The sequence below is a fragment of the Mycteria americana genome, chromosome 9 (genome assembly GCF_035582795.1).
Source record: "Mycteria americana isolate JAX WOST 10 ecotype Jacksonville Zoo and Gardens chromosome 9, USCA_MyAme_1.0, whole genome shotgun sequence".
In the NCBI taxonomy this organism is placed as follows: domain Eukaryota; kingdom Metazoa; phylum Chordata; class Aves; order Ciconiiformes; family Ciconiidae; genus Mycteria; species Mycteria americana.
This window is the reverse complement of record NC_134373.1, coordinates 12335889-12353791: the sequence shown is the minus strand read 5'-3', so window position 1 is coordinate 12353791 and position 17903 is coordinate 12335889. Positions and strand designations below refer to the sequence as shown.

Here is a 17903-nt window from a genome sequence, read left to right as displayed (position 1 = left end):
CCGTCCGTCAGCCCCTGGGAGCCTTTGCTACCGTGGCTCTGCTCCGTCCTGTGTCATGGCATATAGATACACTTTTTCTTTTTTGGCACTGGTTCTGCAGTGAGTCCACAGTCTCCCAGTCTGAATGGTCCCCTGCTTTTCCAGCTGGCATCACATCCGAAACCCTGCTTGGGGATGTCACCTACTTCTCACAGTGCCAAGACAAGAATCAGAAGCCCTAAACACAACATGGAGGGCCGTGAGATTTTCTGCTGGGAGGGTAACCCCATAAATCACAAGACAGCCCAAGATTTTCAAACCCAGTTTTGCCAGTAACGTTTCAAAATCCACCAGCCTGTCTCACATGTGAAGAGTGAGCTTTCGATGTTTGCAGCATGAATTTCCATGCACCTTTACTCTGCTCAGACCTGCGCTGAGCAGCGCTCTTGGGCAGTTGTGCACGTCCCAGCCATCTGCCTGCAGCCCACCAGGCTGCTGTTTAACGTCAGCTCCCGTACAGCAGCTCGCTTCGGCGAGTGCCTCAAAAAGCGAGAGACGTCTTACTCCCTTAGGAAACTCATGCTCCACCAGAGTGTTACCTTCTGAACGCTGAGCTTCAAGGGATTAACCTCCAAGCAATATATACTAAAAAGCAACCTGTAGAGGATGGATGCTGGTATCTGGGTCCCCTTGGAGTCAGTGAGGAAACTTTTAGCGGCTGCTGAAGCTGGCAGGATTGCTCAGGACAACTTGCATTTCCCATGTCAGAAAGAAGGTGATGAACTTCACTGAGTGATGTGTTTAACATAACTACAGGGGGAAAAATAGACAAAAATAGGAGTAAAAACTACACAAAACGGGATTCTGGTATAGGGACTTAAAAAACTACCTTGCTGACCAACAGTGTATACCTATTAGAGTAAGCAGAAAGGAAGAAGGCTGAATGGGAGAAACTACCACATGCCTTGACATCATTTGGGATCCTGCTAATTTCAGCACGGGGCTCTGCATCCCGAGGGCCAAGACCCGTGGGGAGGGCACAGGATCCCTTCTGCGCTCGCTCGGCAGCTGCAGCGGTGCGGAGCTCTGCAGGAACAAAGGACAGCCCGCTCCTCCCATCGGGGACCCCTGCCACGTTCCCATGGGAGCAGGGACACGCAGATTTTTGCAAGTCGTGGAGGTGCTAACCCTCCTGGAGAGGCTGCAGCGCCAGAAACGCTCTCACAACAAGAAGTGAATAAGGGGTTGTTCAGATTGACAAAAGATGCACGTGGCACGAGTCCCAGAATTACAATGTCATGTTTAATAAACTAATGGGAATGAGGAATGCAAAACCTCAGCTGCACAGGTTAGGGTTTTTCCTGCAAAAGGGCTCTTTTAATTTAAATATTCTTACAAAATGCTGAAAGCAAGAGGCCTAAACTCGATTGGTCTCAATCCACCTGAAGCACCCTGTTACAATCATGCGGGTTTCTCTCAAAAGCATGGGAAGCAAGGGCTAGCACAAACCCAGGAGCTCTCTCTTGTCCAGTATACGAGACCCAGAAAGTGGAACAGACCACAGGCTGAAAATATAACTGACCTATCTCACTGAAGTGTCTAAATATAGCATGCAATATCAAATTTAAAATCCCATTGCTTCACAGAAAGAAGGGCTCTTTACTTTGTCACTTCTGTTAAGTGTTAATTACAAAGATAAATAAATTTTAACTGAAATTTAAAAAAATCTTAACACTGAGGGCGTCATATTTTTACTCACAAGAAATTAACAGGCTTATTTCTTGTCCGCAATAAAGGCATTTTAATCATAGCATCAGTACTAACTGAACAAAAAATGTTATTTCTTTTTACTTTAATGAACTCCTGTGCTGGAGACCAATTTCTTCTTTTCATTAAAAACTGTTCTACAAACTGAAAAGGGGAGAGGAAATTAACACAGCAGAGGCTCACCAAAAAAGACAAAAAAAGAAAGGAAAAACTCCTGCTGGCAAATTAAAGCACTGCTCCTGCTGGGAAGATAAATGATACAAAAAGGACAGTTCAAAGAATCCTCTCATAAATATTCCAAAGTTTAGAACAGAAACTGACTGAACATCAAACTAAAAAGAATCTTTCTCTCAGGTGTCTCCTCATGGCTGTTGTCCCAATCTCCTATGCCCTTCATTGACAATGAGGAGTTTTGCCTTTGTAAGGAGTACCATATTGTGTCTCTATTGCCAAAACCACTCTGAGCAAGCAAACAAACAAACAAAAAACCCCACAAAAAAAAACCCCAAACCCACCACAAAACAAAAATAAAAAAGGCTACAAAAATACAACCAATTTGGAAAAACAGCTGAAGCACAAATTGAGCTCATGAAAATTTGAACAGGATTCCCTCTTTAGCATTGAGCATTTCTTGCAGACGTTCGGGACAAGGAACAGCCAGGCAATCAATTGCGTGCCAGCAAGCCTTGTAAAAAGGGAGGATGTGTATGTGGTGCCTGGAGGTGGGAAGGAACGCTGGCCACTAGTCCACCTTGTCTCTGCCCCAATATGCTCCAAGCCAGGTTTCTGTATCTGAGCCTTTTCCTGCAACAGCCCGGTAAGAGGAACAGTTATCAGGGATGGTTACATCAGCTGGAAACATTTGAAATACCTTATGGACACAAAGTGCAGAAGGAACTGCATAAAATTCACCGTAAATTCCAATTTCATGTTTTGCTTACAAATATTTCTGGGGAAATACGGTGTCAGAGTGTTGCAGGATGTGATCTGGTGCACAAAGACCAGTCCTCTATAGAAAAGAAGCAGTAGAGGAACAGGGGAAGGGTTCAGCTTTCAATAGGCTTATGCTAAAAAAGAGAAACTAAAGTACCCAACTGGAACTTCATTCTGTAAGAAAAGTTCTGATTTGACCGTTTTCAGGTCCTATTTTAGAAGGGACTAAGGGACGTGGCTATCAGAGAGAGAAACTGGGAGGTAAATAAGAGAGAGATTTATAAGAAGTGGAGGGAAAAAAAAGGATAATTGCTTTCCCAGTCTGTGTCCAATTTTGGACAGAAAACTCTTCAAAACAGATACAAATTCAAGACAATGTCCATGTACTAGACTGTGTTTGACGTCAGTGCATTATGACACTTCCTTGGCAGTGGATGCTCTGCTCTGCAATATCCCTTGTCTTCAGCTGCTCAGAGAATTGTGAAAAACATTCCTTTGGGGATGACTCTGTCCCAGCTGAAATATGAATTTCAGTGGAAAAGCTCACAAAATCTATTTAGTCATTTTGCATCGACATAAACTGGGAAAATGGACTTTCTCCTTGGGAATAAAGAGCTGTCATGCCGGCATCAAGACAAAGAAACCCAAAAAGACTGAATCTGAAAGAACAGCAGACAAAGAGCAGTTCCTCTTCACACACACCCCAGCAGACTTCTGCTAGCGTGCATGGACCAATACCTCTGTCAGCAAAAACACTGCCATTCAATACATTGACTTATTCCCCAGCAGCATCACAGATATTACTTCTCTTTTCAAAAATCCCCAATCCATCTCCGTGTTGGCCGAGAGATTCTTAACTAACTTGCTGTCTCTCAACAGTACCTACAGACACGCTGTCCTTCTTTACCTGTCTGCTCCAAAGTAACAAGATCAGTTCCAGTAAAGAGGCTTGAATACAGAGAAAAATGTTAATGTCAACATAAGTTTATATAACAAATAGCTTCTCTCTTCAACCTTTTTAACACTTTCTGTTGTTTCTGATTCGAAAACATGTAAAGGTACTTGGGGACCTTCTTGTTATTTTTCTAGAAAAATTTCTGTATGCACACGAGGCAGGAGACTGGGTAAAACCAAGAACATATATAATCACTTGTTTGTTGTTTCTGATTTGCAAATGATTCAATCATTTGATCTTGGAGGAAAAACAATGCTGAACCAATAACTGAAAAGCAAAGTGCACAAGTGTCCTTGAGTTCATGCATGCTTGCATCAGCACATGATGCAGACAGAGAAACCACAATCTGTTTCTGAACAATTCTCAACCAAAAAAAAAATCCTAACTTCACAGGATAACTGTCTGCAGTGAATAATTCAACCATCTGTCAGGTCCAGCTGGGCCCTATCCCTTCTCTTCACATTGAGTATCTCCTTTTTTTTTTTAGGTGTGATCAATGAACACTAGCACCAATTTGACAGGTTATAAGGCACATGGCACGTGCTGCCCACCTGAGCGAGCATCTTCCCATGCCTGGCCACCAACGATGGGGAGCATACAGGTGGAGGGGGAGAGGGAAAGTCCTCCTTCATGGGAAAGGAAAAGTCTGAAGAACAGCTCTGCGAGTGACACACTACACTATCCAAGGATGTATGTGTGGGAATCAATGACAACATTACCGGGATCCATTCATCATACTCTATGTATGGTAACAACCAAAGCTGTAAGTTGAAATAAACTGTTCTAAACGGCATTTCTGGTAGTTGACATACTTTTCAAAAATATTTTCTTTGTATTTTCAACAGTTCACCTTATTTTCTTGTTTTCAGCAAATCCCATTCCCTTCTCTCCTCTGCAGAAACTCCCATACAACCCAGTATCATCAATGAAGCCTCTTCCTCCATGAGACAAGGCAACAGTCAAGTTCTACTAAACCACTGCAATGTGACCATAAAAAAAAAATAAATAGAGCCTTGAAAAATCATTCCGGTTCTTTAAACAAAGCACATTAAATTTTATTCTAATAAGGCCTCTTTCGAAAGAAAATATTTAATGTGGAACACAATGGTAAAATTAATTGCCCAGGAAAAAAACAAACAAACTGCACAAACCGGCCTTTGTCTAGCGTGCCTGCTGACAAAGGCTGAGCAGGAGGGAACAGACAGTTAATTGTTTTCTAGATCATTGTGGCAGATCTCTGAGCATTTGCACCTCCATTTCCCTGGTCTGTCAGCGCTGTCTATGGCCCATTAAACACAAGGGCAGAGTTTATACTTTCCTTGGGGGGGGAAAGGTATGTTCAGCTGGCAATTTCCAGTAGGGGGAAAAAATTCAACACGTTAAGGCTGTTTTTATCAGAGATTATTTTCAACGCAGACTTTTTAAAGAACGTGAAATACGTGGTGTTTTTGGAAGTGGCGAGGACGGGCCGGTTTGCCCAGCATTCATGCTACCTGTGCTGTGGAGCCCAGCAAGCGAGGCAGACCCACAATCACAGCTTCCCACTATGAGGTTTAGGGCCAAACTTTTTTCCATTCTCTCATAAAAGGAATTAAGAAGTACAACCCATTCATATAAGAGAGAGGCCAGCATCAACAGCTTTTATTTTATGCTTCTTTCAGGCCTATTCACCCAAAGAGTGCTTTGAGGTGAAAAGACATTTCTGGGGAATTCAAGACATGCACTTGTCGATCCAGTTCCTTGAAGCAATATTTATCAACAACTTAAAAGGCTGAACTGTAATATATCTTGAATATAAATAAATAAATAGCTAAAATATTTTATATTGCTTTCCACCAACATCTCCTTGTGCTCTCATTTGCACAAAAAACCTCCCACCCCAATTCCCCCAACAACAACAACAAGAAACACCCCACAAACTTATTATTAAAAAAAAAATACACACCCCCTGGATTATATCAAGTCACTACAAACACCATAGCAAGGAAGAGCCCTTTCTCAACATTAAAACTGCAAACCCCTCCCCACACTGTATTTTCAACTATCAAGACTGATAGAGACAGTTCATTTTTTTTAAACACAGAAAAGGCTAAATAGATTTCCATATTCTGCTGCTGGCATTGCCTCAAGAGGCAAATATCCAAAATGTAGCAAAAACATTTATTAAATCTGACTTTTGCTTTTTCAGAAGCAAATAGTTTTAGCAAAGTAAGAGGCAGTCCCAGCCAGCCAAAGCGGGTACAAATAATTTAAAGTATCATGTTCTCATTACAGAATTACATCTCAAATCAACCCTTACACAGGCACAGAAGAATTCCCTTCTCTTTCTCAGCCCTCTGATTTTAAACTCCTTGCACTGTCTCTTGACATTTGAGGTACATCTTCCTCCATCAGAGACAAGTTTGAGAGCAAACATTATTTAAAACAGTTATACAAGTGTTTTTGTCTGCATCTGAAAGAGGCCTTTCACCTATTTAAATTGAAAAACTGTTTCCAAAGCACAAGGAGGCCTTGAAACGTCCCATGTGTACTCTTCAGTATATAATTACAAAGATAAGAGGTGACACATTCATTTTGGTAAAACTCCATTAAGCAGGCCTCCAAAGACAGAAAAACCTCTTATTTATGTGGTACTTGCTCCTTCAGACAGACATCACACCATGTAACAAATCTATCAAAAAAAAAGAAGTCCAATCTAAAATATGGCAATCAACTGGATTTACAAATCCTCGTTCTGGTATTGTTACAGCTGGTATTTTATTACCACAACTTAATCACCTTCAAGTAGTATAAACTACTCTGGAATGAACCCAAGGGTTATTTCAGAGTATTTTTAGTATTTCTCTTTTAATCAACATCAGTGTCTCCCTCTTCCCCCCAAGCTGATTTTCTCCTGAAAAGTGCGTTATAAGAGCAAAAAATGAGACGGAAAGGAGGCAAGCATTTGGCACATGGAATAGCTGGTCAAAGCTTCGATCGCTCTTTGCAACACTGCAGGGTCTCTGGAAGCAATTCGATACCCCCAAAGTTATTCACCTTTTTATTCCTTAGGAACATAAGCTGCAGAAATAACTGCCGTGCACTGAACATGCATCATGATTTAGTCCGGTTGCCACAGTGCAATATTTAAGTCAGGCTTTGCAAAACTATGCGGCTTGCTATCAGTTGCTGCAGACCATCTACTAAGGATGGGAAGCAACGGGGCAGTCCCATAGCCCGAGAGGCACAAAGTGACAGCAACTTCTGCTGCTGGAAGTCACACTCAGCTGTTGCTCAGTCACCCGCAGCAGTGACACATGTCATACAAGGCTGAGCAGCAGCTTTCACCTGGCATGACTTCAGCTCATCTCTCTACGTTTTTGTAAGTATTCCTGTACCATATTGCCCTCTCCTTCCTCATTGAAAAAAAATGGGCATTTTAAAACTTCCCTTCCAATTTTGCAATGCCCTTCCCAAGAGCAACGCTGACTTGGTTTGGCAGGGGCACGGGCACTACATAACAATGCTGCTGAAAGGTGTTGGGAAGGGGACAGCTCAGCTTTGCCCGGGAACTCCCACGCTGCAGCTCTCTGTCTAATGGCCTTGCCCTCTGCTGCAGGGAGGCAAGCGAAGGGCAGCGCACAAATCTTGCCACTTCTCAAGGACGATGACTAACAGGCGCCAGTACATGCTGAATTGCTGCTGTTTTTGTAAACAAAGTCCCTCCTCACGTGCCAACGTGTGTTAGCCACAACCGTGTTTAAAACAAAACAAAACAAAAAAACAACAAAAAGCCCGGTGTGGCGGTTTTGGTGATTAAAGCACAATTTTGCAAAGCTTTGAAGAGCCTCATTCATTTAACTGAAACGTTTGGGTGCATGAAAGCCAGCGAGCATCGCCTGCCGTGTTCAGGAAGGCGAGGAAAGGCAGAGGTAGCAGTGGTAAGCGCCTACCAGGTCGTACGCCGCCAGGACCTTTTTCTGCACGTCGGGCATGGTCCCCAGAGGCTCGAGGTAAGGAAACGCGTCCTTCATGCAGAGGGTAACGGAGGGTGCGTTGTCGCTGGTGACGAGCCGCGAGGACAGGGTCAGGATGCACTGCTTCAGGCTCGTGATGGGCGGCAGCCCGCACAGCTCCTTGACAGACACCATGGCATTCTGGGGGAAGGAGAAAAGAAATACTGGAGCGCATGTTGCCGCTTGCCACTCGGTCCCCCCTGCCTGCCAGTACCTCGCCAGCACCTGCCTGCTTCTCCCGCCTGACGTGGGGCAGTGCCGCCCCGCTCTCCCTGGCCCCCGTGGACCCTGGGGTGCCGGCGCACACAGGAATTCCCGGCCAGCCCCGTTCTTGGCTCCCCAAGCCTACTGCCAGCTCCAGCTTTCCCCCAGGCCCAGGTATCCCAGCTGCAAGCTCTGCAGCTACTTTGCATTGCAAATCCAGCCCCAACAGGGACAGGCTCTGGTCCCCAGCATATTAAACCATCAGCCTAAAATGCTATTTCTCTTCCCAACTGTTCAGACTCCAACTGCTTTTGATGCTGTAATCGCCTCGTTCTCCCGTCATTATCATCCTCCAGCAAGAACAAGTTTGACAGACCTCCTATTTCCCATGGGAAAGGCAAGCAGGAAAAAACAACTTTGTTTTCAGCCTTGCATTACCACATCATAAAGAAACACAAACACTCTTTCCCCTTCATAGGTCACATGTAAGAAAATCAATACGGGATATACAGGTCAAACCAAACTAACATGCCAGGATTTATTTTTTTATCAAGTCAGTGGATGTACGGCTGACATGCCCTCATCGTTTAGCAATTCCTGAGTCACACAGTGAGTGACCAAGATGTGCAAAATTTAAGTAAGAGTGTATTGTAACAACCCATACCTTGTAAATGTTCCCCCATACATCTTGCTGAAAAAACAGCCATCAGAAAATGCCCAGCTAATTAATAGAGGCTTTTCTCATTAATCAAATACATTAGCATACAGTTAAATCTAACGACTGTGTCTTTACAAAGCATTCCCCAGAATAAGATCTTGTACTGAAATTTCACTTGGAAGGCACATTAATGCTGTTTCTGAGTCAGATTCAGCGTATTTTCTTTTATATAGTTCACATATAGTGCCTGACCTAGACAGAAGGTGGAGTCAGCGGTTCAAACTCGTTACTTTCAAGGCCTGCAGGAAAGGAAAGGCTGGGAAGAGTTTCCCATTCTTAAAAATATGCTTAGACTATTCCTTTGGGAGTGATTTAAAACTTATGTCATTTTGTAAACTTTTCCAGCTGCCAACGTTTAATTTGCTTTAGACTGTGTCCAGAAGAGCGGGGTCAATGAAGTGCTATGCATTTTCCTCCTGTTTTCAAGAAAGAAAAATGAATTGTTTCTGTATCTTTACCAAGGAGATAGTTATGGCTGACTTCAGCTATTTATTAAAGAAAACTCAGTTTTGTTTCTAGGCAGCGCCTGGACCTCTGAATTGAGCTGCCCCTTAATCAACCTGCGGAGTTGCCCCCGCCACGGAGAGCAGCACCGGGCAGGCTGGTTCTTGTTTGGCCTCGCTGCCACTTCACCTGCCGCCAGCCACGAAGCCCTAACCCAGGCAGTTGTGACGGTGCCGTGCACCTGGGCCCCGATGTCCCGGGCCGTAGCGGGCTCTGACTGCTCTCGGAGCGGCATGGGTGGGTGGACGCGGTGCCAGGAGACCGCCTGAGCCAAGACACGGCACCAGCGTCTGTGCCAGCACTCAGCCAGATGAGACAAGACAGCTATTTAGCAGGGAGGAAACTGCAATCCAAGCGGCATTCGGTGCCTGCCTTGAACATCCGCAGCCCTTGGGCAAACGGTGGCAACACACGCTCAGGGAAACCTGCTGCTCTTTGCACAGTGGGTTCCTCTGGTGTAGACAAGACCTTAATGACACATCCACTGCCTGTTTCTTATACTCACCCAGACAAAGAAAATTAAGAGCATAACCCTCACTCAGTTAGCAAAACAAAAGCTTGCTGACGTTTTCCAGCACCAGCAAGGAAATGAAGTTTTTGAGACCTGAGGCCTGGGGACACAAATGTACCCTCAGTTCTGCTTTCTCAGAGAAAAACAACCAGTAAAGCATGTGTTTGGAGAGAGCATATTGATTTTTAAAACATTTCTGCCTAATCCCACATTTGCTTGTTAGTTAACACCTGTAACTATCAGCCTTCCAATGTCCAGTTAAAGGCTGACATCAGCTGTGGGTCTGAAGCTTCACCAGCTTCAGCAATTTTGCCCTACCAGCAGCTCATACCAGGACCTTCACTTCCACATTCAGGACACACCAACACACGTGACGGAAGTGTCATACCTGCATATTTTCTCTCATGTCAGTAGCCTCTCGTAGCGGATGCACTGCCAGCTTAAAGATGTCATCGATAGTCTTGAGACCGGTGTTCCTCAGCATGGTGTACTCCCTTGCTTTCTTTCCTATCCTCACCGAGAGGCTGCGCTTTTGGGCCTTCCCGCCTCCACTTCGGTTGGTTATTGCAATGTGAACAAAGAGGGTAACGTGCTCCATGATATCACCAACAAAAGACCGTAGCGGTATGTGCCTGTATCCGGGCTGTAAGCACTCCAGCGGGATGGTGTACTGCCCTATGAACTCATCCCCAATGTAGTCATCATCCAAAACAACAAAACGGATCATGGCCAGCTCTGGTAGATTGATCTGGAACTCAAAGCTTTCATCAAAAATGGGGTTATCACTGTTTTGCTGAACAGTTTTAGTTCTTTGCTCGGTGCAGTCTGCAGGAATCCCATGTATTTCGATGCAGACATAGGGGTCTATGACATCCCCTTTTGCACATGCACCCTTGGGCTTTGGAAAGTTCTGACCACTGATTATTTTGACATGTAGGACTTGGGGAGAGACCCCTGGAACAATGCCCTTGGTATTTGCGCTGAAGTAAGACACTTCATCACGCATCACTGAAGGCCTGAGAACGTACCCACATCCCCCGTTCTGTAGAAACCAGCCAGTGTGTAGGTCCATCATGGGCCCCGGGGTCTGATAGTTCATTGCCACTATCTGGCAACCACAATTCCAAAAATCTTGAGGATTTAAGTTACTGGAGTCTATCCTCATAGCACTCGGGTACACCCTGGACAGAAACTTTTTGTTGTAGTTGACAAAATCTTCAGGGTATTCGTTTGCAATCCGACTGGCTTCTGCCTCACTGAAGGAGCACATTTCCCAATAATTTTGAGCTTTCATGGATGTCTCAAAGTCTTTGTATTGGACAGATTTGCATAGGGACACCAAGTCGGACAATTCCCTGCAGAGCCAGATCAGCTTCGGTTCCCTTGAGAAGTCCTCTGACAGTCTCCGGGATATTTCAGCCTCTTCGTCTTCATCTGTGACTTCTCCTTCTAATATATCCTGGTCGCAGGGCAGCTTCTTCCCCTTCACAATGATCTTCATTTTCAGTTTCTCGGGTGATGGGAGGTAGACTTCCGAGGACAAAGGTGTCTCTGTGTACAGTTTCTTTCCAAAGATCCTTTTCATGTGTTGTACCACTACCTTCTGCTGTTGTACTGAGCAGTGGTTCCCCAAGCAGAGAATAAGGGGGTATTCTGAAGCAAAGAAGGCCAATTTGTTTATTACCTCAATAACATTTCGAAAGGCAAGTGGCGATGTCATGTTGTTACGGTTACAAATAATGGGTTCATTATCTGGGCCATCACAGACATCTAGTTCAATACTCCGACAACTCATCTTTAAAGCTCTGACATAACCATTGATATCAGCTGGTCCTCTGAGCTGGTCTTCTATTAGATATGTATTGTGGGATGCATTGATGTAGTAATGTGACAAAGGCTGTGTCATGTCTTGGACAATTTTTTTGTGCTCTGGGTCAAAAATATCACATTCTGGGGACAACAAGTATTGAGTAAATCCATCAATTGCAAGAAAACCTTTCAACCGCCCTTCTTGAGAAAGCTCATACCTGCGTATAATATCTAGACACATTTCTTCTGTTATGTGGGTCACTCCTTGCTCAGCCTCTAAAAACAGCATGAGGTCATTGGCATCTAGATACTCTTTGTTTTTAGATATCTGCACAAGCAAGAAATAAACTTCAGGTCTTGTGCAAAGTTCGCTGAATGCTTCACAAAATTCCTCTTTTGTTACTCGTGTTGTCAGTTTCTCTTTGCTCTTCTGGATTTCCTTAAATTTTAATCTAATCTTTGATTCCTTTAAGGTGGGGTTAAGTTTCTTTATTAGCTCCACAGACGTATCTTCTAACATTATTCCATTACCATCAACGTCTGCTGCTTCGAATACAGTTTTTAGCCAGGCAAACCGTGGGGTATTATGGCTGCTTTCCATCAAATCCAAGGGTTGTTTGCTACGAGAAACCAAGTACCTTAATCCTGATACCCAAATATTGGCCACATCTGCTGAATTGGCAACCAAGTCAAGGGACTCGTAGTTCTCACCATGAATTACCGACAGTGCACAGTCCTCAGAAATCTGGTCTGCAAGTCCATTATTCCTGAACGTTTCTGTGTTCTTCCCTAGTCTGATTTCTTTTATAGCAGAAATATCAAGCTTGGCTTTCTCAAGGTCCTTCTTGGAAGGCTCCCAACGAAGAGCCTGCAGGTCAGGATCCAGAGTAAAAAAACGGTTATAAATCCGGGAATTTGGACGAACTTTCTTCAATTCACACCCAGCCTGCATAAAGCTGATACAGTCGCTGGCACTGCTTATTTTCTTCTCTGATGGCATGCTGCTGAAGGAAACTGTTTTCTTTCTTCCACATTTTTGGTTTGAAGGATCCTGTGGAATAATTACATAAAAAAAAGAATGAGTAAGTTTTCTTTGGCCATTCCACAAGTGCATAAATAATAAAGATATGTTTATGTAAAGATAATTCATGTTATTCTGAACCTCAAAACACAACATATTATCCCTTCCCACAATTCAGTTCCCTACTGAGCTATAAAATATACTGAGCTATACAGCGACTTGACTGATTGCAGCATTAGAGATACCGGGTTTTCATGAGTGACATTTGCAGCTATTAAACTGCCTTCCAAATCTCAGCAACTTGCTACAGCTGTGAGGAGGTAGTATCTGGTTGTGTCATGTACATCTTCAAAACAGATATATATGGGAAGAGGAGTTTCATGGGAAGCTCCAGCACATGGTTAAGGTCTGCATAAGCAGAAGTGGGGTGGATCTCACCAGGATTCACGAGGTATCGTGAATCAAGGAGGAACTTTGGGATAAAAAGGCATGAGAAAAGAGTCAGCCTATGTGGGAGGAGAAGGGGAAGAAGTCTCCGAAGCAGTGCTGGGAGGAGAGCCTGGGGCAGGTCAGCATGCCTGTGGGGCACACGCGACAGCTTGGTGCTCAGCAGATGAGCGTCCTGCCTCAATTCTGCCTCTTTGCTGCAACCTTGGACACCTCAAGCAAAACTAAAACAAAACCAAACAACAGTCGTGAGTCAGACCCCTGAGATACACACCCAGGAGAGTCTGGGCTTTCTTGTTTGTATGTGTAGTGTCCTTTGCCAAAGGCCGTTCTCACTAGGCTGAGAAGCCCATCTCTGCTGCATGCACAACCACATGGCTCTCATGGCTGCTCTCGTGGGAGCCCCACGTACCCCGCTGCTCAGCCCTAACCTACTTCACACTCTCTTGTCTCCCCATTTGCTTTGAAAAGTAGCTATTCTGGTCATTTCTGTGTACCAGGACCACAAAACGCTGTGGAAAAATGGACAACCAGGCAAGAAACCCAAAGTCTTTTTCTTTAGGGCATATGTTCTATCTCCTCTTGAGAAAATATTTAGCCAGACACGTGTGACTATCTTTTCAGTATCAACTACCTGCTTGCTGCTGGATTTAAACCCAGCTGCCTGCAAAGCTTTCTGTAATTTTAGTGCAGCAACTAAATTGAAATCTTTTCCCCACATATTATCAATTCAAAACATTTCACAATAATTACAAATCATTCTTTTTTCTCTGCATGATTTCTATCTACCCCATTAGTATATAAACTATCCAACAGCTACCAAAAATATTTTAAAAATACCATTCGAGGTTGTAATTAATAGCGAAACACTTGTTAAAATTGCTTTCCCTCCTATTTCCCTAGCCACCAGCAATACTTTCCCAGTTCTCTGTCTTCTGCCGTTGAAGGGACTTTTGCTGCCTGGATTTTGAGAAGAGGAGGAGTCCCAAGGTGAGGAAATTTTGTTGCTGGGTGTAGGCACAGAGCCCTCCACCACGCTGCCCTCAGGCCCAGCCGTGAGAGTTGCACCAGGGACCAGCTCCCCAAGAGCCCCAGGGGACCTGCTTGGAGACACCAAACCCCCTGACTCCCCACCCTCTGCAGCGTGGACTACCCTCCCCTACCCCTACCCCTCCCCTTCCTCAAGTCATACTTCCCCGCAAATCCTAAATGCAGCCCCTGCTCTAGCAGTGCCCTCCATCCACCTATCGCTGGCTTTCTGCTGCTCCGCACTCTCCGTGCCCAAGCAGGACCCCGTGTAGCTCTCCCAGCCACAGAGCATCAGTCTTGGTGCTTGTAAGAACATCTCCACTCATTGTCTGCATGTTTGTATAGATACTTTCAGCAAATTAGTCAGTATAAGTGTTTCCACAAAATTGCCATTGTCATTCACTCACTTCATTCAATAACATTCAAAATATTTCCAAAACCCCATCCCATCAACAACTGGATTTAAAGGCATGGAATCTGCTGGGAACAAAATCAAAACCTCTAAACTTCTTATGCTAAAGATTTCTCATGAAACTGATACAGCAACTTTACTGACAAGAAGAATTACTCTAGCCATTTATTGCAGTACTTATTATGAGAATTAGTCCTGAAAAAATAGGAAGAAAGTGAAAGAAGCGAGTGCCTTGGGTCAGCTACTTTTTCAATTACAGTCTTCTGTTCCCGCATTAACATAGTGTGTTTCAAGGCACAGCTATGGCCATGAAAATCTTCAAGCAATGGATGCTAATGACTACAAACGAATGCAGCCGATTACCCCACGGGTTCTAGAAGAGCCTTTTCTTTCTCATATCTTTAGGTTTACAGGAGCAATATTTAGATTTAAGATTGATGATTAATTAAGATTATTTTTCTCATATAGGAAGATGTATTAATGGCCTTTGAATCGGCAGCGATTCGTTCCTTGACGGAGAGTGGTTCCTCAGGGCCAGACCTGGAAAACTCATCAGAGCAGCATAACTGATTTAGCTACAAGGCTGCCATTTCGTCTTTGCTAGAGAGGCGGGAATTGTCATGCAACTAATTTTTTTCTGCAGAAAAATAAAAGCCATTCATTTTTAGTTCCAAGATACCTGTGCTTCTTGATGAAAATAAGACACCGAATTAATCAGCTATTTTTGGGCTATTAAGGTGGGAAAAACACCTAATTGGCCTCATGGAGACTTGTCGTGGTTTAGCTTCAGTCAGCAACTAAGCGCCACCCAGCCGCTCGCTCCCCGTCCCCACCTGGTGGGATGGGGGAGAGAATCGGAAGAGCAAAAGTAAGAAAACTTGTGGGCTGAGATAAGAACAGTTTAATAATTGAAATAAAATAAAACAATAATAATAATAATAATAATAATAATGATGATAACAATAATAACATCATCAACAACAACAACAATAATAATAATAATAATTTGTAATGAAAAGGAAAACAAATGAGAGAGAGAGAGGAGGGAACAAAACCCAGGGAAAAACAAAAAAACAAGTGATGCAACCACTCACCACCCGCTGACTGATGCCCAGCCCGACCCCAAGCAGCGATCACTGCCCCCCAGCCGACTCCCCCCAGTTTCTATACTGCGCATGACATCATATGGTATGGAATAGCCCTTTGGTCAGTTGGGGTCAGCTGTCCCAGCTGTGCCCCCTCCCAACTTCTTGTGCACCTGGCAGGGCATGGGAAGCTGAAAAGCCCTTGACTAGTGTAAACACCACTTAGCAACAACTAAAACATCCCTATGTTATCAACATTATTCTCATACTAAATCCAAAACACAGCACTACACCAGCTACTAGGAAGAAAATTAACTCTATCCCAGCTGAAACCAGGACAAGACTGAACAAAAGTTGCCTTTTAACATTCAGTCTTAAGCTCTCAGGGATTTGGAGGGAATCAGATTATCCTCTGTGTCCTCTCTCCCTGCTTTTATTTTTGATGGTTACTTCTGGTTTCGTACTTGGTAGTATGTAAGGAACATCAGAATTGTACAATGGCAGTTCTTCATCTCTGAGTAGGACTTCCCCATACCTTTTAATTGATTGACTAGAATTCACGTCTAATCCACAGACTAATTGCCTAAAATTAACAAGATTTGAGTATTATTGACATTGATAGGATTATTTTAACTGATACTAACAATCTCCCCAATCTACTGTATAATACATACAAACCCTGCAAAACTGCAATTGCTAACTGAGCTTACTACTGCATCAGCTATTCCCCTCTTGGTCTCTACAGAATAGGAACATACTCAGTCTTTCAAAGTGAGAGCTGCTAATATAGATTTAATGAGACAGTCTAATATAGATTTAATGAGACAGTTTTCATTCATAATTATCAAGAAGTTATTTATTTTACTGCTGCAAAAACTCAAAATGTGTTTCTGTAAGCTCAAATGCTGTCTTCTCAGCCTGAAAGCCAGGCACTCGCCTTTGTTCTGCCACATTCACATTGCTTGAACAAACATCTCCAGATCCTGACATCAGGGTTTAGCCAGGCCACACACCTCCAGGTCCAAGGGATCACCCTGGGGAGCAGAGGAGTGTTTTCTTCAAGAAGTGTCCTCCCTCCACTGGGCTCCACTCACATCAGAGCCTGGAGAAGACAATTTAAATACATTTTGCCTCCACATTGATCTTATGCTGAGCTCAGTTCAACTGAGCGTAAAGACTTAGGTTCCTAATTTTCGTTTAGCTATTGTCTTTCTTTAAGTCTCTACCTTAATCCCATTTCTACACATTGCTCTTCTAAGACATCCAGCCAAGAATACTTCTGTGCTGCCGTGTCTCTAGTGGCTAAATTCCTGCTCCATTTTACCTTTCACTGGAGACTATGAACACGAACGAGTACAGCCAGCTGGCAAACTAAAAGCTGCCAACCTCTTACGTGAATATATAGCAAACCTGCTCTCTTGTGCTACCTGCCAAAAACATTCACACCGCAAATTATCAAAAAAACTCTCTACAGTACTCACCCACACAAGAGCACTTGTTCCCCTTCATTAACCAAAGCACAATGAGATGTACCCCTGAATCTTGGAGGTGAAAAGTCTATCTCCAAGATGCTAAGTCCATCAAAAATGATCTTACCACACAGTAACTGGCCTAGGACTGCTCTTTATCCTCAGTCAGTTGAACTGGTGACACTGAATTTATCGTGGCAATGAAAGAAGGAAAGGAAAGGATGCCGTTTGCCGAAAGAAATTTACATCAGTGTGAAAACAAGCAACTAACTTGTAGATTTTCCACTCTAAGGCCTTCTTTACCAGAGATAACATAGCTCCATATAAAACACTGTTACTGGAAACAAACACAACCAGTTTGTATGCAATGTAGATGTACAAAAAGAAAAACTCTACCTATATGGGAAACTTTGTGCTTTCCAAGGCAAGACACTTCTTTCACAGCGACTCAGACTTTGGTTTCCTGCAGTTCTTTGGACACCCCCTATAAGGTGACCTAACTGGCTGACTCCATCTCCTGCTCCTGAGCCTGCATAATATCCATTATGCAAAAATACCTCAAGACCTCAACCACAGGACCACTTCAACGTGTGCTTAGCTTTCAGAGTACACACAGCTACTCTGAAATCAGTTAACACCAAGGAGACATATCTGAGTGCTGGCCTGACTGTACCCTAACATCACAAACAACTGTTTTCTAATGGTTTCTAAAGGAGGGATTCAGAGCTCCAGTCTACGGACGCTCCCAAAATAGGAGAAGCTCTCCTGTTGAACACATCATCCTCGTCAGAGGGACTGGATGTGTAAACAGTGGGATCACTAAGCCATCAGCAGTTGTGGGAAAACTCCACCCCATCCACCCTGACCTTTGACCACTCAATCTTCTGCTGTTAAAATCAAAGAGCTAACAGAAATAAATATGTGGGATTAAAAAAATATGAATAAACATGCTCGCCACCTCATCCCACCCCCTTTGTCAAAACTATAGGACATAAATTGTTGAGCTGAAGTTCAGAAACAGGGCAGTAATAAAAGCTGTATAGCAACCCTGCACACGGAAGTCAA

At 43.7% G+C, this 17903-nt stretch overlaps 1 protein-coding gene across 1 annotated transcript in view; it reads right to left on the bottom strand.

The window, feature by feature from the left end:
- PLCL1 (phospholipase C like 1 (inactive)) overlaps positions 1-17903 on the bottom strand; it is a 210317-nt gene that overhangs the window by 32444 nt on the left and 159970 nt on the right. Inside the window, exons 2-3 of the mRNA XM_075512158.1 lie at positions 9955-12426; positions 7567-7770 (exon numbers count right to left, since the gene is read on the bottom strand). Coding sequence (XP_075368273.1) covers positions 7567-7770; positions 9955-12426 — 2676 coding nt within the window. The remainder of the gene's footprint in view (positions 1-7566; positions 7771-9954; positions 12427-17903) is intronic.